This window comes from Anomaloglossus baeobatrachus, chromosome 10, assembly GCF_048569485.1.
Source record: "Anomaloglossus baeobatrachus isolate aAnoBae1 chromosome 10, aAnoBae1.hap1, whole genome shotgun sequence".
NCBI lineage: Eukaryota > Metazoa > Chordata > Amphibia > Anura > Aromobatidae > Anomaloglossus > Anomaloglossus baeobatrachus.
The window spans coordinates 44,956,154-44,980,863 of record NC_134362.1 but is presented as its reverse complement, the minus strand read 5'-3'; the positions used below and the strand labels follow the sequence as shown (position 1 = coordinate 44,980,863).

The 24,710-nt window shown below is 44.8% G+C and overlaps 1 protein-coding gene across 2 annotated transcripts in view; it reads right to left on the bottom strand.

Moving 5' to 3' along the window:
* Nucleotides 1-8,650: 8,650 nt before the first annotated feature.
* The window catches only part of RELA (RELA proto-oncogene, NF-kB subunit), a 49,976-nt gene continuing 33,916 nt past the window's right edge, over nucleotides 8,651-24,710 (bottom strand). The window contains exons 8-11 of one of the 2 annotated variants that reach the window (XM_075325649.1): nucleotides 22,129-22,341; nucleotides 15,715-15,795; nucleotides 14,047-14,106; nucleotides 8,651-9,996 (exon numbers count right to left, since the gene is read on the bottom strand). In XM_075325649.1, the coding sequence (XP_075181764.1) occupies nucleotides 9,404-9,996; nucleotides 14,047-14,106; nucleotides 15,715-15,795; nucleotides 22,129-22,341 (947 nt within the window). In that variant the 3' untranslated portion in view covers nucleotides 8,651-9,403. The remainder of the gene's footprint in view (nucleotides 9,997-14,046; nucleotides 14,107-15,714; nucleotides 15,796-22,128; nucleotides 22,342-24,710) is intronic. The other variant, XM_075325650.1, reaches the window with a different exon arrangement.

The following is a 24,710-nucleotide window of genomic DNA, read 5'->3' as shown; positions in this document are numbered from 1 at the left end:
CTGCCCCCTCTCACCCTCCTCGATCTGTTGCCTCCTTCATCTGCTACCTCTTCTGTCTGCTGTGATCCTGCTGCCTAGATCCATCCTGTAAGGTAGCTATCCCCATCTCACCCCCCCCCCCCCCATCCTCTGCCGCTCCTCCATCCGCTGCGCCATTTCCCATCCATCCGCTGCGCCATTTCCCATCATCCATCCGCTGCGCCATTTCCCATCCTCTGCCGCTCCTCCACCCCACTGCGCCCTTTCCCATCTTCCATCCACTGCGCCCTCTCTCATCTGCCGCCCCGCCCTCTCGCATCGCATTATCCAGCGCAGTTGCTCGCTTCCAGACTGCAGTGGATGATGCGATGCGAGACTTGTGCATTGCTCTCACGTTTGGCACTGGTCTTAGTGGCAGGCGCTCATTTTTTATTTTTTTTTTTTACTGATGTCTGTAATTTTTATTTCGCCAAACTATTTTTTTTTGTATGGGGGGGGTCTAGTTTCCAAAATGGGATCACATGTGGGGGAGCTCCATTGTTTAGGCACCTCAGGGGGTCTCCAAATGAAACATGGCGTCTGCTAATAATTCCAATCAATTTTACTGTGAAATGGCGCTCCTTCTCTTCTGAGTCCCGCCGTACGCCCAAACAATTGATTTCCACCACATATGAGGTATCGTCGTACTCAGGAGAAATTGCACAATACATTTTATGGTGCATTTTTTCCTGATACCCTTGTGGAAAAAAAAGCTACCTGTTTGAAAAAACAATTTTGTGGTAAAAAAAAAAAAGAATAAAATATTTTCATGGCTGAACATTACAAACGTTTGTGAAGCCTCCAGGGGTTCAAAGTGCTCACTAAACAGCTAGATAAATTCCATGAGGGGTCTAGTTTCCAAAATGGGGTCAATTGTGGGGGAGCTCCATTGTTTAGGCACTTCAGGGGGGTCTCCAAACGCAACATGGCGTCCGCTAATAATTCCAACCAATTTTGCTGTGAAATGGCGCTCCTTGCCTTCCGAGTCCTGCCGTGCGCCCAAACATTTTGATTTCCACCACATATGGGGTATCTGCGTACTCGGGAGAAAATGCACAATACATTTTATGGTGCATTTTTTCCTGATACCCTTGTGATAAAAAAAGCTACCTGGTTGAAGCAACAGTTTTGTGGTTTAAAAATTTTTTTTTTTCTTTTCACGGCTCAACGTTATAAACTTCTGTGAAGCCCCCAGGGGTTCAAAGTGCACATCAAACATCTAGAAAAAATATTTGAGGGCTCTAGTTTCCAAAATGGGGTCATTTGTGGGGGAGCTCCATTGTTTAGGCACCTCAGGGAGTCTTCAAACCCGACATGGTGTCCGCTAATGAGTGCAGCTAATTTTGCACTCAAAAATTCAAATGGCGCTCCTTGCCTTCAGAGTCCTGCTGTGTGCCCAAACATTTGATTACCACCACATATGGGGTATCTGCGTACTCAGGAGAAAATGCACGATACATTTTATGATGCATTTTTCCTGATACCCTTGTGAAAATACTAATTTTTATGGCTAAAGTAACATTTTTGTGTTAAAGTAACATTTTCATTTTTTCTTCTACATTGCTTTGGTTGCTGTGAAGCTCCTAAAGGGTTAATAAACTTCTTGGATGTGGTTTTGAGCAGAGTGAGGGGTGCAGATTTTAGAATTGGGTCACTTTTGGGTATTTTCTGTCGCCTAGGTTTCTCAAATATGTGATGTGGTACCTGAAAAATTTTTTTTTGTAAATTTTGTTGGAAAAATGAGAAATTGGTGATGAACTTTGAACCCTTTAACTTCCTAACGGAAATTTTTTTTTTTTCAAAAATTGCGCTGGTGTAAAGTAGACATGTGGGAAATGTTATTTAGTAACTATTTTGTGTGACATATCTCTCAGATTTATGGGCATAAAATTTCAAATTTTGAAAATTGCAAAATTTTCAAAGTTTTCGCCAAATTTCCGAAATTTTCACAAATAAACGCAAAACATATCGGCCTAAATTTACCACTGACATGAAGTACAATATGTCACGAAAAAACAAATCTCAGAATCGCCAGGATCCGTTGAAGTGTTCCAGAGTTATAACCTGTCAAAGTGACACTGGTCAAAATTGCAAAAAATGGCCGGGTCTTTAAGGTGAAAACAGGCTGGGGGCTGAAGGGGTTAAGTATTCAACAAAGCTCTAAGATCTAAAGCTTCTTTCAAAACACATTGAGTCCTCGAGTTCCTGACTCAGTCTCATTTCTAAAGGCTTCAAACGAAGGCCAAAAATTGTCAAAAGAACCTTGAAGGCTTCAAATGAAGGACCGGATATCCCTTCTAAACCATTCAATTACACAGGTCTGCGACTAAAAAGCTGTTTGATTATTTTAATCTAATTTCCATGTATTTTGGTGTGCTGAAAATAAAAAAAAAATAATATTGAAAAAAAATACTGGATGTCAGGATTTGCCACAAAATGCAAAATTCTTCAAATTTAGTACATTTTTCATAATTTTTCTTTTTTTAGGGTTTTGAAAGTCAAAATTACTATTAATTAATTCACATCAATGCATTGAAAATATATCAATGCCAAAAAAATATAACTTTCAAAGAAAAGAACTTTCAGAGTGAGCTAATGAAACCAGCATCAACATTTTGCAAGCTGAATGAGCGGGCTCTGACATGCCCGGGCTTGTTTCAATTGTTTTATCTTTGTTCTCGCCTGTTCACACTTTTTAATCTCAGTTCGTGTTAGCTCTTCATATTCATAGGGTTTCCCAAAATTAGCATTATGGCTCAGCGGAAGTGTATTAATTCGCCTGACAGTTTCTGTTACATTTGTGGTGAATATACAGTGTTGAAGCAACAGCTGAATATTACAGACTTTGTGAAAAAAGTATACTTCACATTTTTTCGGACTAAAGCTTGGAGATCAAGATAAAGCTTGGGCACCTCATAAAGTGTGCAAACGGTGTGTTGAGAACCTCCGAAATTGGTTCAAGGGTAAGTAAAATGCTTTCAGTTATGGGATTCCTATGGTATGGCGAGAGTAAAAGAACCATAGTGACAATTGTTACTTTTGTTCATGCGATGTAAAAGGGTATAATTCAAAATGGAAGCATTCCATTTCATACCCAAATATTCACTCAGCAATTCGTCCCATCCCCTATGGCACAGATATACCAGTAGCCAAGGCCCCTGCTACCTTGGAAGAGATAACCATGTCCGATGAAGGTGGAGTCATACCTGAACCAGATGAATCAAGTTCTGACTTTGAAGATGATACAAGACCAAAATTGTTTTCCCAGGAGGAGATGAATGATTTGTAAAGAGACTTAAATCTTCCCAAAGATGCCGCTGAATTACTCGGCTCAAGGCTCAAAAGCAAGAATTTATTAGGAGTGTCTTTTTCATGGTTCAGACATCGTGAAGACGAGTTCGTTCCTTACTTTGCCCAAGAAGATAAGTTGGTTTATTGCATCCATGTCGAAGGTTTGATGGGTCAATTCAAAATCCAATATGATTCAGCGCAATGGCGTCTTTTTATAGATTCTTCAAAAAGAAGTCTCAAAGCAGTTTTACACCACAACGGCGGTTTTTATGCTTCCATCCCTGTAGGTCATTCCGTACACCTCAAGGAAACCTACGAGAACTTGGAATTGGTTCTTCATAAACTTAAATATGAAGACCACGGTTGGAAAGTGTGCAGGGATTTGAAGTCTTGTGCATGCTGCTCAGGCAACAAGCTGGGCATACCAAATACCCTTGTTTTCTGTGTCTATGGGACAGTCGAGACCGACAAAATCACTGGACCAAGAAGAATTGGCAACCGAGGGTGCTCACAGTTGGTGAAAAAAAAATGTCCTCCGAGAAACTTTGGCTCCTCCCCACAAAGTTCTTCTACCACCTCTCCACATCAAATTGGGATTGATGAAACAATTCGTAAAAAATCACTTCCAAAAGATGGAGAATGCTTCAAATACTTGGTCGCCAAGTTTCCAGGCCTCTGAGGCAAATTTGAAGGAAGGTTTGTTCGTCGGACCAGACATTAGAAGGCTTATAGCTGCTCAAGAGTTTATCAATACCATGACGCATCCTCAAAAAGAAGGGTGGATTGCATTTAGAGGTCGTAGAGACATTTTTAGGCAATAACAAAGACCCTGACTACAAGTAAATAGTCGGACGAATGCTGAAAGCATTTCAAGTTATGGTTGCCTGTTGAGTTTGAAAGTGCATTTCCTCCATTCCCACCTTGACAACTATCCTGAAAATTTGGGAGCTGTGAGTGAAGAGCAAGGTGAACGATTCCACCAGGACATTAAAAGAGATGGAAAGAAGATACCAGGGAAGATAGAGCATTACAATGATGGGAGACTACAAGAAGATACCGGGAAAGATGGAGCATTACAATGATGGGAGACTACAAGAAGATACCGGGGAAGATGGAGCATTACAATGATGGCAGACTACAAGAAGATACCGGGAAAGATGGAGCATTACAATGATGGGAGACTACAAGAAGATCCAGGGAAAGATGGAGCATTACAATGATGGCAGACTACAAGAGGATACCAGGGAAGATGGAGCATTACAATGATGGCAGACTACAAGAGGATACCAGGGAAGATGGAGCATTACAATGATGGCAGACTACAAGAAGAAACAAGGGAAGATGGAGCATTACAAAGATGATACCAGGGAAGATGGAGCATTACAATGATGGTAGACTACAAGAAGATACCAGGGAAGCTGGAGCATAAGGCCCCTTACACATTGCGTTTTTCTCTACGTCCACAGGTCCCATCGGGGCATCCGTCCGGACCGCCCCTTCCCCACTCTGCAAAGCGTGCTCCGGACGCATGCGCCCGACAGGGCCATTCACTGTTATGGAGCGCACTGCGTTAGCGTGTGCTCTGTTTTGTGCCATTTTGTGCACATATAAGTTTCTGCAGACGGACACCCGAACGTAGGTGGTCTACGTTCGGGTGTCCGTCTGCAGAAACGTATATGTGCACAAAATGGCACAAAACAGAGCACACGCTAACGCAGTGCGCTCCATAACAGTGAATGGCCCTGTCAGGCGCATGCGTCCGGAGCACGCTTTGCAGAGTGGGGGAGGGGCGGTCCGGACGGATGCCCCGACGGGACCTGTGGACGTAGAGAAAAACGCAATGTGTAAGGGGCCTTACAATGATGGCAGACTACTGTTGGACGCTTCAGAGAAACATTACAGATGCTACTCACAAGCGTAAAATGTACCAAGAGAAGCCTCACAGGGAAGAAGAATCGATTTTAGTGTATGTTAGTGAGCTCATTGCAGTTAAAAAAAAATGATTTTCATGAAACATTTGTAATTAATTTTATGAGTCTATTTTCATTTATTTTGAGGTCTTATTTAACATAGTTAAATAGTCAGAAAACGTGATGTCCTATGACTAAACGGAGGTCATTTTCGGATTCAGCGCACTCAAAAACAAAGATTACGTGGAATAACCAAAACAGCTGTCGAAAAAATTTTTTTGCAGACCTGTGTTATTGGTAAGAATATTTTAAATCTAAAACACACATTGAGAATGTGAAGACCTTCAGGGTCAGGTTCATACGGCACATGTGGAGTGTGCACTGATCATTTAGTAAAGTTCAGGTAAATTCATGTAATCTCTTATTAGTTGAAGCTGCCTTAACATTAGAGTAAAAAAAACAACGAAAACACAGCCGAGACCAAGAGACTGAAGTATAATGGTTTGTTACAAATCAGCACACCAAACTACAAGGTTTATAAGATTGATTCTTAGTGACTACACAATGTATAATGTTATACATACTGGTTTGTAAAAAAAAATGCATGTCTTGAAGGGGTTATCATTATATTTTTTCCAAATATGCTGGAAACATCCCTATAAACCACTTCTCTTCATCAACAAATATCTTCCTCTGAAGTCACACAGGCTGTAGACCTTTTATTAATGATATATACACACACAAAATATTTATACACTCACATACATATATATTAGTGTGTGTATAGTATATATGTGTGTATAATGTGTATACATACACACACACATATATATATAAATGTAATATATATATATATATATATATATATATATATATATATATATATATATATATATATATATATATATATATATATATATATATATATATATATATATATTCCATATGCGTGCATGTTTATAATTATATATACCGTATTTTTCGCTTTATAAGACGCACCGGATTATAAGACGCACCCCAAATTTAGACAAAAAAAAAAACAAAAAGGTAAAAAAAAAGAAAAATGGGGTCAGTCTTATACTCCGGTGTTCTTACCGGAGGGGGGCAGCAGTGGTGGTGAAGCCGTAGCGTCCGTGGTAGCAGGCGCGGTGGCAGGAGCCGCGGGGACACCGTGGTGGCAGGAGCCGCGGGGTCCGTGGTGGTGGTGGCGGCGGCAGCAGCGGCGGGCAAGTTGTGCAGCAGGCCGGTGCAGTGAGTGTCCCAGTGTCCGCAGTCCCGGTTCAAATAATGGCGCCTGGAGCAGCGCATTCGCAGATGGAGCTCTCATCCAAGGGCTCCATCTGCGCACACGCTGACTCCCAGAGCAGCGCGTGCGCAGATGGAGCTCTCATCCAAGAGCTCCATCTGCGCACGCGCTCGCTCCCGGCGCCATCATTTGAAACTGGGACCGCGGACAAACTGGGTAACTTGCTGCACAGCCGCCCGCCCCACACGCACAGAGTGGCAGCCAGCAGGCTGCCCGCCGACCCTGCGTGCAAGCGGCCAGGTACCTGTGCTTGCGTGCGGGTGCCTGTGCGGCTGCCACCCGCACACAGGACCCGGCTGCCGCCCGCACACAGCCATGGGTACCCGGCTGCCACCGCACGCAAGCACAGGTACCCGGCCGCTTGCACGCAGCCACAGGCACCCAAATATAAAATTATATATATATATATATATATATATATATATATATATATATATATATATATATATATATATATATATATATATATATATATATATATATATATATATATATATATATATATATATATATATATATATATATATACACATATACACACATATACATATATACACAGTTAGGTCCAGAAATATTTGGACTGTGACACAAGTTTTGTTATTTTAGCTGTTTACAAAAACATGTTCAGAAATACAATTATATATATAATATGGGCTGAAAGTGCACACTCCCAGCTGCAATATGAGAGTTTTCACATCCAAATCGGAGAAAGGGTTTAGGAATCATAGCTCTGTAATGCATAGCCTCCTCTTTTTCAAGGGACCAAAAGTAATTGGACAAGGGACTCTAAGGGCTGCAATTAACTCTGAAGGCGTCTCCCTCGTTAACCTGTAATCAATGAAGTAGTTAAAAGGTCTGGAGTTGATTACAGGTGTGTGGTTTTGCATTTGGAAGCTGTTGCTGTGACCAGACAACATGCGGTCTAAGGAACTCTCAATTGAGGTGAAGCAGAACATCCTGAGGCTGAAAAAAAAAAGAAAAAAAATCCATCAGAGAGATAGCAGACATGCTTGCAGTAGCAAAATCAACAGTCGGGTACATTCTGAGAAAAAAGGAATTGACTGGTGAGCTTGGGAACGCAAAAAGGCCTGGGCGTCCACGGATGACAACAGTGGTGGATGATCGCCGCATACTTTCTTTGGTGAAGAAGAACCCGTTCACAACATCAGCTGAAGTCCAGAACACTCTCAGTGAAGTAGGTGTATCTGTCTCTAAGTCAACAGTAAAGAGAAGACTCCATGAAAGTAAATACAAAGGGTTCACATCTAGATGCAAACCATTCATCAATTCCAAAAATAGACAGGCCAGAGTTAAATTTGCTGAAAAACACCTCATGAAGCCAGCTCAGTTCTGGAAAAGTATTCTATGGACAGATGAGACAAAGATCAACCTGTACCAGAATGATGGGAAGAAAAAAGTTTGGAGAAGAAAGGGAACGGCACATGATCCAAGGCACACCACATCCTCTGTAAAACATGGTGGAGGCAACGTGATGGCATGGGCATGCATGGCTTTCAATGGCACTGGGTCACTTGTGTTTATTGATGACATAACAGCAGACAAGAGTAGCCGGATGAATTCTGAAGTGTACAGGGATATACTTTCAGCCCAGATTCAGCCAAATGCCGCAAAGTTGATCGGACGGCGCTTCATAGTACAGATGGACAATGACCCCAAGCATACAGCCAAAGCTACCCAGGAGTTCATGAGTGCAAAAAAGTGGAACATTCTGCAATGGCCAAGTCAATCACCAGATCTTAACCCAATTGAGCATGCATTTCACTTGCTCAAATCCAGACTTAAGACGGAAAGACCCACAAACAAGCAAGACCTGAAGGCTGCGGCTGTAAAGGCCTGGCAAAGCATTAAGAAGGAGGAAACCCAGCGTTTGGTGATGTCCATGGGTTCTAGACTTAAGGCAGTGATTGTCTCCAAAAAATTCGCAACAAAATATTGAAAATAAAAATATTTTGTTTGGGTTTGGTTTATTTGTCCAATTACTTTTGACCCCCTAAAATGTGGAGTGTTTGTAAAGAAATGTGACAATTCCTACAATTTCTATCAGATATTTTTGTTCAAACCTTCAAATTAAACGTTACAATCTGCACTTGAATTCTGTTGTAGAGGTTTCATTTCAAATCCAATGTGGTGGCATGCAGAGCCCAACTCGCGAAAATTGTGTCACTGTCCAAATATTTCTGGACCTAACTGTGTATAATTATATACACACATATATACACATACACATACATACACACACTCTTTTATATAATATATATTATACACAAATACATATATTATACATACACACTAACTTTATTTTTTACACACACATACTATTTATACATACACACATTCACACGTGTGTACATACATACATACATACATACATACATACATGCGTGCGTAAGTACACACACACACACTTATTGGTAAGTTGATAATATTGCTAGTTTTCAGCAAATTAGGAAAAGTATTGATAACCCGGTCCTCCTTCTTTCACCAACAATATATTCATTACATAAGAACTTACAGAAATTGTGTAGATTCATTTGAAAGCCTCATGAATTAAAATTCACAAATTAGAGTATAAAAGTACAAAGCCCCCTAAGTTGATGAAAATTGCACTTTCTGTTGAAAATTCCAAAAATCATAAAGCCCCAGTGTCTGCCGGTGATTTCCAGACTTTATGGTCGTTTTCCAAAACCAAGCTTCTTCTCAAACTGATGTGAATATAATTGGGCCAGCACAATCGGAGTTTCAGTAAGAACAAGACGACAGCATTTTTCGTTAGACCTCTGTTGTCTTGAGGAGATCCTTGTGTGTGAATGTGTCGCTCAGCACTGAGTCACGTATAGTGCCCTCGTAGGAGTAGGTTTCATTTCATTGCGCCCATTAAAGATGCAAAGTCAAGATCCATAATAGAGCTTAAACATTCTCCCTGTTGCATGTCATACAACCCATTCAATAGTCCACTGTCGAGGCGGTCTGAATTTTCGCTTCCTGCCGCCTCATTAGGTCCAGTAGCCATGAGCCTAGTAATAGATTCCGGATAGGCCATGAGGGTGCTGTGGCTCGTCCCAGGCTCATGTAGACCTTGTGATAGAGTACTTGAAGACTGAGATTCACTGAGAAGTTGTCCAAAATCACTATTGTCAATAGAACTGAGACTTGCACAATGACTGTCCGGATCATTCTGCAGCATGTTTCCTAGGTCAATAGTTCCATCATCTGTGAAGGAAGGATAGCCCAACACAGAGTCCAAACGTTCCTCTACGAAAGCCGAAGGCTGTGGAGCAGGAGGTAGAGGAGAGAAGCCCAGGTTGCTGAAATCATTCGCATTTACAGTGAAGAGCGAGGCCATCGAATTCCCAGGGTCTGCTTTCACCACATTAACTGGGTATGGAGAGATGGAGGGAACGATCTGCATAGGCATCGGAGGGTTCCTCTGAACAGATGTGGCTAAAGGTTCTAAGAAAACAAATAGAATCATTAGCAAGGAGTGTTGTAAAACGTAATCACTAGTGATGAGCGGGCACTACCATGCTCAGGGGCTTGGTACTCGTAACGACCAATTAGACATTCTCAAGGGCTTTACTCGTGTACCAAGTGCAATGGAAGTCAATGGGGAACTCCATTATTTTTCCTAGAAGCTTTTTCAGAAAAATGCTCAACTTTCATTATACTTGGTAAATGAGTCAAGCCCATTTGAGGGTAACAAGTGCTTGTTACGAGTACTGAGCACCTGAGCATGGTAGTGCTCGCTCATCACTAGTTACTAGTATTGAGCACCCGAGCATGGTAGTGCTCGCTCATCACTAGTTACTAGTATTGAGCACCCAAGCATGGTAGTGCTCGCTCATCACTAGTTACAAATACCGAGCACCCGAGCATGGTAGTGCTCGCTCATCACTAGTTACGAATACAGAGCACCCGAGCATGGTAGTGGCCGCTCATCACTAGTTACGAGTACTGAGCACCCGAGCATGGTAGTGCTCGCTCATCACTAGTAACGAGTACTGAGCACCCGAGCATGGTAGTGCTCGCTCATCACTAGTTACGAGTACTGAGCACCCGAGCATGGTAGTGCCCGCTCCTCACTAGTTACGAGTACATAGCACCCGAGCATGGTAGTGCCCGCTCATCACTAGTTACGAGTACTGAGCACCTGAGCATGGTAGTGCCCGCTTATCACTAGTTAAGAGTACTGAGCACCTGAGCATGGTAGTGCTCGCTCATCACTAGTTACCAGTACTGAGCACCCGAGCATGGTAGTGCCCGCTCATCACTAGTTACGAGTACTGAGCACCTGAGCATGGTAGTGCCCGCTCATCACTAGTTACGAGTACAGAGCACCTGAGCATGGTAGTGCCCGCTTATCACTAGTTACGAGTACTGAGCACCTGAGCATGGTAGTGCTCGCTCATCACTAGTGAGCACTGCTCCTCTATGATAACCACCTGAGTAACATACTAGTGTAGACAAGGCATGGAATTGGGAATGAAGTTAAGACTATAAAGCATGGCTTTCAATGATCAGTTTTAATATTTTTCCTGGGAAAATGTGATTAATTTACTGGACTATAATAGGTTTCAAGAAGGTACCAGCCAATTAAGGGCTGGTTCACTACTCTACAGTAGTGACCACATCTCTGTAAAATTGATAGGGGAGGGTTTTTTTAAATACCTTGTGTTGCTAATTCTGCCTGTGAGTGGCGCTATTGTGGTCCGCTCACCCTCACTGTGTGACCCCCGGGGTCTGTGACTCCTGAGATCTGGTGATGTCACGTCAACTTCCAGTTGACCTGACATCACCGCGGCAGGCCCCAGTCTCTGTGAGTGATTGGACAATGGGCGGTGTTTCGCCGCTCGTCACAGCCCAGCATCGCTCCTGCTTGCAGTGCTCTTCAGCGAAGGAGAAAGCGTGTGAGATGCCGGGCTGAGACAAGCAGTGAAACTCCACCCACAACCCAAATCATGAAGACTGGGGCCGGCCTCACTGATGTCGGGTCAACTGAAAGTTGACGTGACATCACCGGATATCAGATGTCACAGAGCCCGAGGGGGGGGGGGGGGGACGGTGTCACATGATGGGGATGAGTGGATTGCAATAGCGCCACTCAGAGGCAGAATTGGTTGATCAATGCATTTAGAAAAAGCCTTCCCTATCAGTTTTACAGAGATGTGGCCACTATTCCAGAGTAGTAACCACCCTTTTAATGCAAGGAACCCACATTTTTGTTTACAACGTATCATAATGTGCAAAACTTTAGGTAGGCGTAGAAAAAAAAAATACTGCAAAGTAAAAATACCTTCTAAAATAGAAGAATTAGTGGAGTGTTTACTAATTACCAAAATGCAAAGTCGATGTAAATACTTTTATGCCCAAAAATGACAAACGTCTTCTAGGAGTGACTACTTTATTGGCCAATCACAATAGGTATATTTGCAGCTTCGAAAACACAAAGCCTCCTTCTTCAGGCTGGTTTACAAATTAATTACTGAGACAACAGAGCAACATTTAGGAGATGTTACAATAGGACATTTGTGCCTGAGGAAGATGGGGTGATGTCTCCAAGGAAATTAAAGGGAACCTGTCATCAGAAATTTAGCTATAAAGCTAAAAGTTCCCCCCTCTGCAGCTCCTGGGCTGCATTCTTCCCATCTATTTCCTGCTGCTGAGCAGGATGGGAAGGAGGGGACGTCCGGGCATCAGGCCAGCGAGCGCTTGCGCATAACGCTGGAGTCATAGGGGAAAGTGTGGTCACGAGGTTATGGGCGGCACTTACTGATGACACTCACAGCGCCGCCCATAACCTCGTGCCCGCGCAAAGCGTCACTAGCGGTCACACGTGCACGGCACCGCTACAGTGGAACAGCGCATGCGCGGGACCACGGGCACCCAGGGGCGGCGTCCTGAGCTTTTGAAATTCAGCGTTCGGGGGCGGCGTAAATCTACAGGAGGACAGCAACGGACCCCAGGCAGCCCGCCCCCATGGACGATTTTAGAAATTTGCATACGAAAAAGGTACCAGTTTACAAAGTGTTTATTTTGGTATAAAAGGTGCCAAAAAAACTATAGGAAGCTTCCTAGAATGCAGCCCAGGAGCTGCAGAGGGGGGAACTTTTAGCTTTATAGCTAAATTTCTGATGACAGGTTCCCTTTAAGGTTTCTGTTAGAAATATAGATGTGGTGTAAGTAAAGGCTTAGTGTTTGGAGTCAGTCTGGTGGAGGTGAGAAGAGTCTATGTAGTAAGTTATAAATCCAGGGGTTAAAGGGGTTGTGCACTACTTTTACATTGTTGGCTTATCCTTAGGATAGGTCATCAATGTCTGATCAGCCGGGGTCGGACACCAGGCACCCCCGCTGATCAGCTGTTCTCGGTCCCAGAAGCGCAGCCAGGAGCTGCCCCGTCTTCCGAGAGCAGCCGCAGCCGGGTACTGCACATCCATCTCCTTGTTGGATAAGTATCTGCCTGTATTTCTCAGAGTTGAGGACACCATTAATCCTCCATCAAATCCCCAACTCAATTTGCTAAAATGCAGCGACAAACTTGCAAGTACCCTCCACTGTCCCTCTCTGGTTCTGCAGACACTCATTGTGCCGTTCTCCAGCCCTTCGGCAAACAAATAGTCTAGTGTTACAGCCAAATACATTTGGCTCATCAGTCATGAGCACTTGGTACAATTTTTCTGCCCTTCAGTTCCTAGGTCTTTGTGCTTCGCCAAGTCACTTGGCCTCCTTGTTTCCATGTCGAAGGGATGGGTTTTGGCCGCAATTCTTCCATGAAGACTAGTGATGGGTGGATAGCTTCATGCAACCATGGTCCGGATCAGTGCACTTTGGTTCTGGCTAAGAGTTCAACAAATTTCCTGTCCTGGCTCGTCATCACCGGTCTGCCGCACCGCACACAGATGACACCACATGACAAACGCTGCACCGAGGAACCTGGAAGCGCAGAAAATGTGTGCAGCGCCTGTTCATGGCCACAGTGCTCGGAACTGGACGAAGGTGCGTGAAGGTTGCATAAAGAGATCTCATCTTTAATTAAGACCATTTTTGTCCAGACATCTCTAAACAATAAATCTCCCAGTGGATGCTGATTGTACTGAACTGATGGCACTGCTGAATATCGTCCAATTTTAAAGGGAAGTAAGCATGATGTGTTTTATCTGCTCCACTAAGTTTCCTTGGCCGACTACTGCATCATTGCTCATTTCTTGGTGCTTCTCCATAAAGAGCTTGACCAGCACATCTTCAAACCCCAGCCTGCTTTGCAATCTTTGCCTGATAGAGACCTTGTTGATGCACTATAATTACCTTTTGTCTTGTTATGGTCTATATTTTTTATTTTTTTTTTTAAAGTATTTTTACTTTGCAGCATTATTTTATCCACTATTGCCTAAAAGCTTCTGCACAGTACTGCATATAAATAAACCATAATTTGTAACTTACATGGCAATTAACAAAAACCTGGATGTCATAGTACAAAAATACTACAGGCACCGTAACCATACATACCAGTCTTTAGAATATTTCGGTTTGGAATAGCAATTTTTCGTTGGTTCTTTAATTCAGTCCCTACAAAAGGAGAAATCAGACATTGTTTTTAAAAAGTTTGCTCTAAACATGTCACGCGTCAATATGGTTTTGAAAGGATTTACAAGGAAAAAAAAAAAAAAAAAAGGAGAAAGGAAAAGGAGGGGGAAAAGGGAGGGGGGAAAGGGGGAAAAAGGGAGGGGGGAAAGGGGGAAAAAGGGAGGGGGGAAAGGGGGAAAAAGGGAGGGGGGAAAGGGGGAAAAAGGAGGGGGGAAAGGGGGAAAAAGGAGGGGGGAAAGGGGGAAAAAGGAGGGGGGAAAGGGGGAAAAAGGAGGGGGAAAGGGGGAAAAAGGAGGGGGAAAGGGGGAAAAAGGAGGGGGAAAGGAGGGGGAAAGGGGAAAAAGGGAGGGGGAAAGGGGAAAAAGGGAGGGGGGAAAGGGGGAAAAAGGAGGGGGAAAGGGGGAAAAAGGAGGGGGAAAGGGGGAAAAAGGAGGGGGAAAGGGGGAAAAAGGAGGGGGAAAGGGGGAAAAAGGAGGGGGAAAGGGAAAAGGAGGGGGAAAGGGAAAAGGAGGGGGAAAAGGGAAAAGGAGGGGGAAAAGGGAAAAGGAGGGGGAAAAGGGAAAAGGAGGGGGAAAAGGGAAAAGGAGGGGGAAAAGGGAAAAGGAGGGGGAAAAGGGAGGGGGAAAAGGGAAAAAGAGGGGGAAAAGAGAACAAGGAGGGGGAAAAGGGAAAAGGAGGGGGAAAAGGGAAAAGGAGGGGGAAAAGGGAAAAGGAGGGGGAAAAGGGAAAAGGAGGGGGAAAAGGGAAAAGGAGGGGGAAAAGGGAAAAGGAGGGGGAAAAGGGAGGGGGAAAAGGGAAAAAGAGGGGGAAAAGAGAACAAGGAGGGGGAAAAGAGAACAAGGAGGGGGAAAAGGGGAAAGGAGGGGGAAAAGGGAAAAGAGGGGGAAAAAGGGAAAAAGGAGGGGGAAAAGGAAAAAAGGAGGGGGAAAAGGAAAAGAGGAAAAAAAAAAAAATATGGGCGAGACAAAATGATGTTGGGCGGGGTGGGAAAACAAAACAATGAAAGAATAGGACAATGTTGACAATGAAAAGATAAATTAAGAGTCTATTCCATTCAGTTCTCCCCTCCCTGTCCAGCTTTTTACAGACATCCCAGTTTATTTTCCGCTTTTTATTTGACACACATTTGTACTTATTGGCCGTTTTGAAAAGTATACAAAATTGGTAGCTGTTAAGGAGTTTTCCCACAAACAAAAGTTAAATTTAAAGTTTGTTTTAATTAATAGATATTATTATTATTATAATAAAAAAAATAATAATAAGTTCCCCAAACAAAGTTCATTTTAAATCAATAATTAGTTTCGCGATTGAATAAGTTTAAAAAAAAAAAAGTTTCTGGGCTGAGTTAATTTTAAAAAGGTGTCCGTGCCATGTACTGTGTAATGGCCGTGTCTGACCGTACAGGAATATGGTCTGCTCATATCACATCTCCTGGGCATATATTTCATTCATGTTACAAGTTTCCAAGTAAGCAAGTAGGAAACTCAGAAATCAAGTAAAAAAAAAAACCAAAGTGATATCCAAACAAGGCACAACACAGAAAACTCTATACGTGGTAACAAATTGCAAAAAGGCACAAAGCATGCTTACCACCAAAGGGACTCTTTTTCACAATATGCTTGAAACTTTCCAAACTTCTTTTTCTTTTTTCTTCAATATGATGAAGATCGCCTAAACAATAAAATACAAAAAAAAATTACAAAATTTCTCTGTCTTACGAAACTTTAATTTCCCAGATTTGGATGAATCTTATACATTTTTATTTTTTTTGTGTTTTGTTTATACACTCACACAATATTGCGCTAACATGTAAAGTGCACTAAGGAGTTTTTAAAATGTGAGAGTTATTTATAATATTGGGGCACAATATTTTGGCAGTGGAATGAAGGGAATTTTGTTTACTTACCGTAAATTCCTTTTCTTCTAGCTCTAATTGGGAGACCCAGACAATTGGGTGTATAGGCTATGCCTCCGGAGGCAGCACAAAGTATTACACTCAAAAGTGTTAAGCCCCTCCCCTTCTGCCTATACACCCCCCGTGCTCCCACGGGCTCCTCAGTTTTGGTGCAAAAGCAAGAAGGAGGAAAAAGAATCAAACTGGTTTAAAGTAACTTCGATCCGAAGGAATATCGGAGAACTGAAACCATTCAACATGAACTACATGTGTACACAAAAAAACAGGGGCGGGTGCTGGGTCTCCCAATTAGAGCTAGAAGAAAAGGAATTTACGGTAAGTAAACAAAATTCCCTTCTTCTTTGTCGCTCTATTGGGAGACCCAGACAATTGGGATGTCCAAAAGCAATCCCTGGGTGGGTAAAATAATACCTCGTAAGAGAGCCGTAAAACGGCCTCTTCCTACAGGTGCACAATCGCCGCCTGAAGGACTCGTCTACCTAGGCTGGCATCCGCCGAAGCATAGGTATGTAACTGATAGTGTTTCGTGAAAGTGTGCAGGCTCGACCAGGTAGCCGCCTGACACACCTGCTGAGCCGTATCCTGGTGTCTCAAAGCCCAGGACGCACCCACGGCTCTGGTAGAATGGGCCTTCAGCCCTGAGGGAACCGGAAGCCCAGCCGAACGGTAGACTTCGAGAATTGGCTCCTTGATCCACCGAGCCAAGGTTGATTTGGAAGCCTGTGACCCTTTACGCTGGCCAGCGACAAGGACAAAGAGTGCATCCAAGCGGCGCAGGGGCGCCGTACGAGAAATGTAGAGTCTGAGTGCTCTCACCAGATCTAACAAGTGCAAATCCTTTTCACATTGGTGAACTGGATGAGGACAAAAAGAAGGTAAGGAGATATCCTGATTGAGATGAAAGGGGGATACCACCTTAGAGAGAAAGTCCGGAACCGGACGCAGAACCACCTTGTCCTGGTGAACAACCAGGAAAGGGGCTCTGCATGACAGCGCTGCTAGCTCGGACACTCTCCGAAGTGAAGTGACTGCTACTAGAAAAAACCCTTTCTGCGAAAGGCGTGAGAGAGAGAAATATCTCTCATTGTCTCGAATGGTGATTTCTAAAGAACCAGCAGCACCCTGTTCAGAATCCAGGGTTCTAACGTCAGCTTGTAAGGAGGAACGATGTGACAAACCCCCTGCAGGAACGTGCGTACCTGTGGAAGTCTGGCTAGGCGCTTCTGGAAAAAACACAGAGAGCGCTGAGACTTGTCCCTTAAGGGAGTTGAGCGACAAACCCTTTTCCAGTCCAGATTGAAGGAAGGACAGAAAAAATGGGCAAGGCAAAGTGCCAGGGAGAAGAACCCTGAGCAGAGCACCACGACAGGAAAATTTTCCACGTCCTGTGGTAGATCTTGGCGGACGTTGGTTTCCTAGCCTGTCTCATAGTGGCAATGACGTCTTGAGATAATCCTGAAGACGCTAGGATCCAGGACTCAATGGCCACACAGTCAGGTTGAGGGCCACAGAATTGAGATGGAAAAAACGGCCCTTGAGATAGCAAGTCTGGTCGGTCTGGTAGTGCCCACGGTTGGCCGACCGTGAGATGCCACAGATCCGGGTACCACGACCTCCTCGGCCAGTCTGGAGCGACGAGGATGACGCGGCGGCAGTCGGCCCTGATCTTGCGTAACACACTGGGCAACAGTGCCAGCGGAGGAACACATAAGGGAGCTGAAACTGCGACCAATCCTGAACTAAGGCGTCTGCCGCCAGAGCTCTGGGATCTTGAGACCGTGCCATGAACGTCGGTACCTTGTTATTGTGCCGGGACGCCATGAAGTCGACGTCCGGCACCCCCCAGCGGCAACAGATCTCCTGAAACACGCCCGGGTGAAGGGACCATTCCCCTGTGTCCATGCCCTGGCGACTGAGATAATCCGCTTCCCAGTGTTCCACGCCTGGAATGTGAACTGCAGAGATGGTGGAGGCCGTGGCTTCCACCCACATCAAAATCCGCCGGACTTCCTGGGAGGCTTGCCGACTGCGTGTGCCGCCTTGGTGGTTGATGTATGCCACCACTGTGGAATTGTCCGACTGAATTCTGATCTGCTTGCCTTCCAGCCACTGCTGGAACACTTTCAGGGCAAGATACACTGCCCGTATTTCCAGAACATTGATCTGAAGCGAGGACTCTTGCTGGGTCCACGTACCCTAAGCCCTGTGGTGGAGAAAAACCGCTCCCCACCCTGACAGACTCGCGTCCGTCGTGACTACTTCCCAGGATGGGGGTAGGAAAGATTTCCCCTTCGCTAATGAAGTGGGAAGAAGCCACCACCGAAGGGAAGCTTTGGTCGTCTGAGAGAGGGAGACGGTCCTGACGAGGGACGTCGGCTTCCTGTCCCATTTGCATAGGATGTCCCATTGAAGGGGACGCAGGTGAAATTGCGCGAAAGGGACTGCCTCCATTGCTGTCACCATCTTCCCCAGGAAGTGCGTGAGGCGCCTCACGGGGTGTGACTGGCCTTGAAGGAGAGATTGTACCCCTTTCCGTAGTGACTGCTGTTTGATCAGCGGAAGCTTCACTATCGCTGAGAGTATGAAACTTCGTGCCAAGATATGTCAGCGATTGGGCCGGTGTCAGATTTGACTTTGGAAAAATGATGATCCACCCGAAACCCTGGAGAGTCTCCAGGGTAGCGTCAAGGCTGCGTTGGCATGCCTCTAGAGAGGGTGCCTTGATCAACAGATCGTACAAATACTGGATCACCGAGTGACCCAGGGAGTGTAGGAGCGCTACTACAGTAGCCATAACCTTGGTAAAAACCCGTGGGGCTGTTGCCAGGCCGAACGGCAGTGCCACGAATTGCAGGTATTCGTGTCCTATGGCGAAGCGCAAGAAGCGCTGGTGCTCTGGAGCAATCGGTACATGGGGATAAGCATTTTTGATATCGATTGATGCCAGGAAATCTCCTTGGGACATTGAGGCGATGACGGAGCGGAGGGATTCCATCCGGAACCGCCTGGTTTTTACCCGTCTGTTGAGCAGTTTCAGGTCCAGGACAGGACGGAAAGACCCGTCCTTCTTTGAGACCACCAACAAGTTGGAGTAAAAACCGTGGCTCTGTTGCTGAAGAGGAACAGGGATCACCACTCCTTCAGCCGTCAGAGTGCGCCGCGCCTGCAGAGGAGCCTCGGCTCGCTCGGGAGGCGGGGATGACCTGAAGAATCGAGTCGGGGGACGAGAGGTAAACTCTATCTCGTAACCGTGAGACAGAATAACTCTCACCCAGCGGTCTTTTATTTGCGGCAGCCCGGTGTCGCAAAAGCGGAGAGCCTGCCACCGACCGAGGATGCTACTAGCGGAGGCCGAAAGTCATGAGGAAGCCGCTTTGGTAGCGGCGCCCCCGGTGGTCTGTTTAGGACGTGACTTAGACCGCCATGCATCAGAGCTCCTTTGTCTTTCTGAGACCTTGTGGACGAGGAGAATTGGGACCTGCCCGCGCCCCGAGAGGAGCGAAACCTCGACTGCCCTCTCCTCTGTTGGGATATGTTTGGTTGGGACTGGGGTAAGGATGTATCCTTTCCCTTGGATTGTTTGATGACTTCATCCAGACGCTCGCCAAACAACCTGTCGCCACAAATTGGCAAACTGGTTAAGCGCTTTTTTGGAAGCAGAATCTGCCTTCCATTCCCGTAGCCATAAGGCCCTGCGGAGTACCACCGATTTGGCGGCCGCAACCGCCGTACAGCTCGCAGAGTCCAGGACAGCACTAATAGCGTTGCCGAGGTTTGGGAGGTAATGGATGCCACTTGTGGCGCGGCCGTGCATGTGGCTGCTTCAATTTGCGCTTGACCTGCTGAGATAGCTTGTAGCGCCCATACGGCTGCGAATGCTGGGACAAAAGAAGCTCCAATAGCTTCATAGATGGATTTCAACCAGAGCTCCATCTGCCCGTCAGTGGCATCTTTGAGCGAGGCTCCATCTTCCACTGCAAGTAATGATCTAGCCGCCAGTCTGTGAGATTGGAGGGTCCACTCTGAGACACTGAGTCCAACCTTTAACCACGTCAGGTGGAAAAGGACAACGTGTATCCTTAAGGCGCTAAGAAAAAACGCTTATCTGGACAAGCATGGTGATTCTGGACTGAATGGTCTAGAAACATACTCGGTGTACGCTTGGGGAACCTGAAGCGGAATTACTCCTGCTGATAATCTGACTCCTCCGCCGGAGGAGCTGAGGGAGAAATATCCAGCATTTGATTGATGGACGCAATAAGATCGTTCACTATGTCGTCCCCGTCTGGAGTATTACGATTGAGAGCGCCCTCAGGATCAGAATCCTGATCAGCTGTCTCCGCATCATCAACCAGAGATCCCCCCCGCTGAGACCCTGAACAACATGATGTCGAGGGAAATTCTAAGCGAGCCCGCTTAGTCGGTCTGGGGCTGGGGTCTAAGTCAGAACCCTCAGCCTGGAATGTATCCCGGGAGGACATTGTTGGTCCAATTGAGGGGGGCCAGGGAACAATGATTCAACAGAGTCCCTTTGCTGAGATACCGGCCTGGACTGCAAGGCTTCTAGTATCTCAGCCATAGTCTCAGAGAGTTTTGCAAACTCCATCCCCGTCACTAAGGACCGTGTCAACAGGTGTCTCCCCCTGGGCCCCTCTTAGCAGATGCTCTGGCTGAAGAAGAGTCACAGGGGCCACACATTGCACACAATGAGGGTCAATGGGACCTGCCGGCAGCTGGGTCGTACAAGCGGCGCAGGCAGCATAATAATCCCGTTTTTTGGCACCCCTGTCTTTGTGGGCGCCATGCTATTGTTTTCCCTGATTAACACAAAAGGGTAAATAGCCATAATGAACTGTGCTCATACAGTGTAAAGTATATAGTAATAACACAGAATGTATCACTACACTACAGCACCATGGGGCTAGCACCAACAGGTGCTGCTTACCAGCCGCCTAAAGCGGTTGTGGGGCCACCAGAGACCGTGTCTGGGTTTCCCAGGGTTTGTCCCTCTCTGCAGCGTCGGAGGAGCTGACAGGAAATGGCTGCGGCGTCCTGACGAGAGGAGGGAGCCGTGGGCGTCTCACACAGTGCACAGTGAGGGGAGTGGAGTATGCAAAGCATGCTCCAGCCCTCATGCTGCTCGTTTGTCCCTCTCTTCCGTGCAGCGTCCCGCCCTTCCCCTGCCTGTCAGGGTTGAGGGCGGGAAAAAGGAAGCTAGGCCGCAAGAAAGCCGGGGACTCGAGTATAAGCGTCGCCGCCGTAAAAGTGCGGCCGACGCCGAAGTCCCCGGCGAACTACAAGTCCCAGCCGCGCCGCAGTTTCACATGGCAGCGGCGGTTAGCGCGGTAGCCCCTACATATAAACACACTCAGCGACGCTGAGTGTGTAATGGCACATATAGACCCGGTCAGCGCCGCGGTCCCCGGTGCACTAGCACACCCAGCAAAGCTGAGGTGTTGCCGTGCGCGGTCCCTACAGGGATACAGAGTACCTTCACATAGCAGGGCCATGTCCCTGAACGGAACCCGGCTCCTATCCAGCAGTCTCCACAGGAGTTGTGGATGAAGCACGGTCTCAGTGCCTGGAGACCGATAGGATCCCACTTCACCCAGAGCCCTGAGGGGGATGGGGAAGGAAAACAGCATGTGGGCTCCAGCCTCCGTACCCGCAATGGATACCTCAACCTTAACTACACCGCCGACAAGAGTGGGGTGAGAAGGGAGCATGCTGGGGGCCCTATATGGGCCCACTTTTCTTCCATCCGACCTGGTCAGCAGCTGCTGCTGACCAATCTGTGGAGCTGTGCTGTGCATGTCTGCCTCCTTCGCACAAAGCATAAAAACTGAGGAGCCCGTGGGAGCACGGGGGGTGTATAGGCAGAAGGGGAGGGGCTTAACACTTTTAAGTGTAATACTTTGTGCTGCCTCCGGAGGCATAGCCTATACACCCAATTGTCTGGGTCTCCCAATAGAGCGACAAAGAAAGAATGTTTTTGTTATTCAGAAAATGGTGCTAGTAAGAAAGGGTTAATCCATTTACCAAATCATAATACCCAAACATTTGCTCCCCTTTAATGCGATGCAACACACCTTCATATGGGAGATACTGGAACTCCATCGGCTCGCTGACTTCTTTGTCGGATGGCCTTCTCAACTGCATCTGGACTTTCACAGGGTGCCGGATTTCTGCATCTTGGTAGGCGGGTGTCCTGAAGACGATGGCCACCTGCCTGTGGACATCCGCTTGGGAGAATGATCCCCGTGCTTCCCAGTTTCCATGTACAAATACAACCTCAATGTCTTCTAGGAAGTTAAAATATGAAACAGTTACTCTATTTTTTAACAACCCCTTGCATTCAACGCTTAAGAAACGGTTCATTTCCATTTGATAAACTGTTGTTTCTGCAATATATATTATATAATATATATATATATATATATATACATACATACACACACATTATGAGACAGATCTCTCTCTCTCTTGCTCTCTAATAAATATAATTTATATATAATATTATATGTTTGTGTGTATGTATGTATGTATGTATATGTGTGTGTATATGTGTGTGTATATATATATATATATATATATATATATATATATATATATACACACACACACATATACATACATACATACACACAAACATATAATATTATATATAAATTATATTTATTAGAGAGCAAGAGAGAGAGAGATCTGTCTCATAATGTGTGTGTATATATATATATATATATATATATATATATATATATATATATATATATATATATATATATATATATATATATATATATATATATATATATATATATACATACATACATACATACATATACACACACACATATATACACATACACACATATATACACATATAGATAGATAGATATGCAGTATGTATGTATATGTGTATATATCCACCTCACCAGGTTAGGCGAGTACAAGATCAGGACCCCTCACTAACAGGGCCAGATAGGTGGCCCAGACATCTCCACCTTCAGGGATATCTCTGAGATCAGGGATGCAAGGGCCCCTCCTAGCCTGACAAGAAGCACAGATTCCCTGCTATACCCATAGTCACACCCCGACAATCTGATTAGGATTTCTTATTTCCTTATTTTTAATGGTATAATATGGGGGCAATTCAAAATTTTAATTTTTTTTTATTTTTTTTAATATTTTTAAAAAAAGATATAAATTTTTACTTAATTATTTGTTCACTTACAAGACCTGAATCTATGATCATTTAATCTCTTATACTCTGCCATACCCAAATTTGCAGTAGTTAAGTAAAAAACGATGGCCTCCTATGATGTTCAGCCACAGGCTGGTTTTCACAGGCGCACCATCATAGGAGGCATCCTACATTGTGGCCAGACATGGACGTACTATATATGTCCTATGCTGGGAAGGGGTGAATAGTATCCGAGTGGATATATGTATTTGAAGAACATTTAAAAAGGAACTATTTTTTATGCATTTACTTAAACACTTTGATCAGTTGAATAGTATTTAATGCTTGTAACACAGCGTGCATACCCAGGAAGAAGCAGAATAGGCGAAACCTGGGTCAGGCGGTATGAAATGTGACTACTATGTGATGTTTATTATATGCAAAAACTCAGGGTTAAAACAGCAGATCAAACATTACATGGTAGCCCAATTTAATTTTGCCTGAGCAGAGTTTCGCATGCTTCTTCCTGGGTATGTATGCTGTGTTACAAGGATTAAATACTAGTCAACTTGACTTTATTACATGCAAAAACTGGGGGTTAAAACAGCATATCAAAATCCAGTTGAATAGTATTTAATAGCAAGCATACCCAGGAAGAAGCAGAAACAGGCGAAACTTGGCTCAGGTAAAATTAAATTGGGCTACCATGTGCTGTTTGATACACTGTTAACCCCCGATTTGTGCATATAAAGTCCAGTTGAATACTATTTAATGCAAATAAAACAGCATGCACACCCAGGCAAAACCCAGATCAAGCAGAATTAAATCAGAGTACCATGTTATGTTTGATATGCTGCTCAAATCCTATGTTTATGCATATAGTAAAGTCCAGTTGAATATATGAATTATATATTGAATAATGCCAGTAACACACGCAACACAAACAGTGCATACCCAGGAAGAAGCAAAAACAGGTGAAGCCTGGGTCAGGCAGAATGAAATTTGACTACAACGTAATGTTTGATATGATGTTTTAACCCCCGTTTGTGCATATAAAATAATCCAGTTGAATAGTATTTAATGCTAATAACACAGCATGCATTCCCAGGTAGAAGCAGAAACAGGTGAAACCCGGCTCAGTCAGTATGAAAAATGACTACCATGTGATGTTTGATGTGATGTTTTAACCTCCAGTTTGCGCATATAATACAATCAAGTTGAATAGTTTTTAATGCTAATAACACAGCGTGTATACCCAGGAAGAAGCAGAAACAGGCGAAACCTGGCTCAGGCAAAATTAAAATTTGGCTACCATGTGCTGTTTGAGACGCTGTTTTATCCTCCAGTTTGTGCATATAATAAAGTCCAGTTGAATACTATTTAATGCCAATAACACAACGTGCATACCCAGAAGAAAGCAGAAACCGGCAAAACCCAGGTCAGGCAGAATTAAATCCGACTACTATGTTATGTTTGATATGCTGCTTAAAC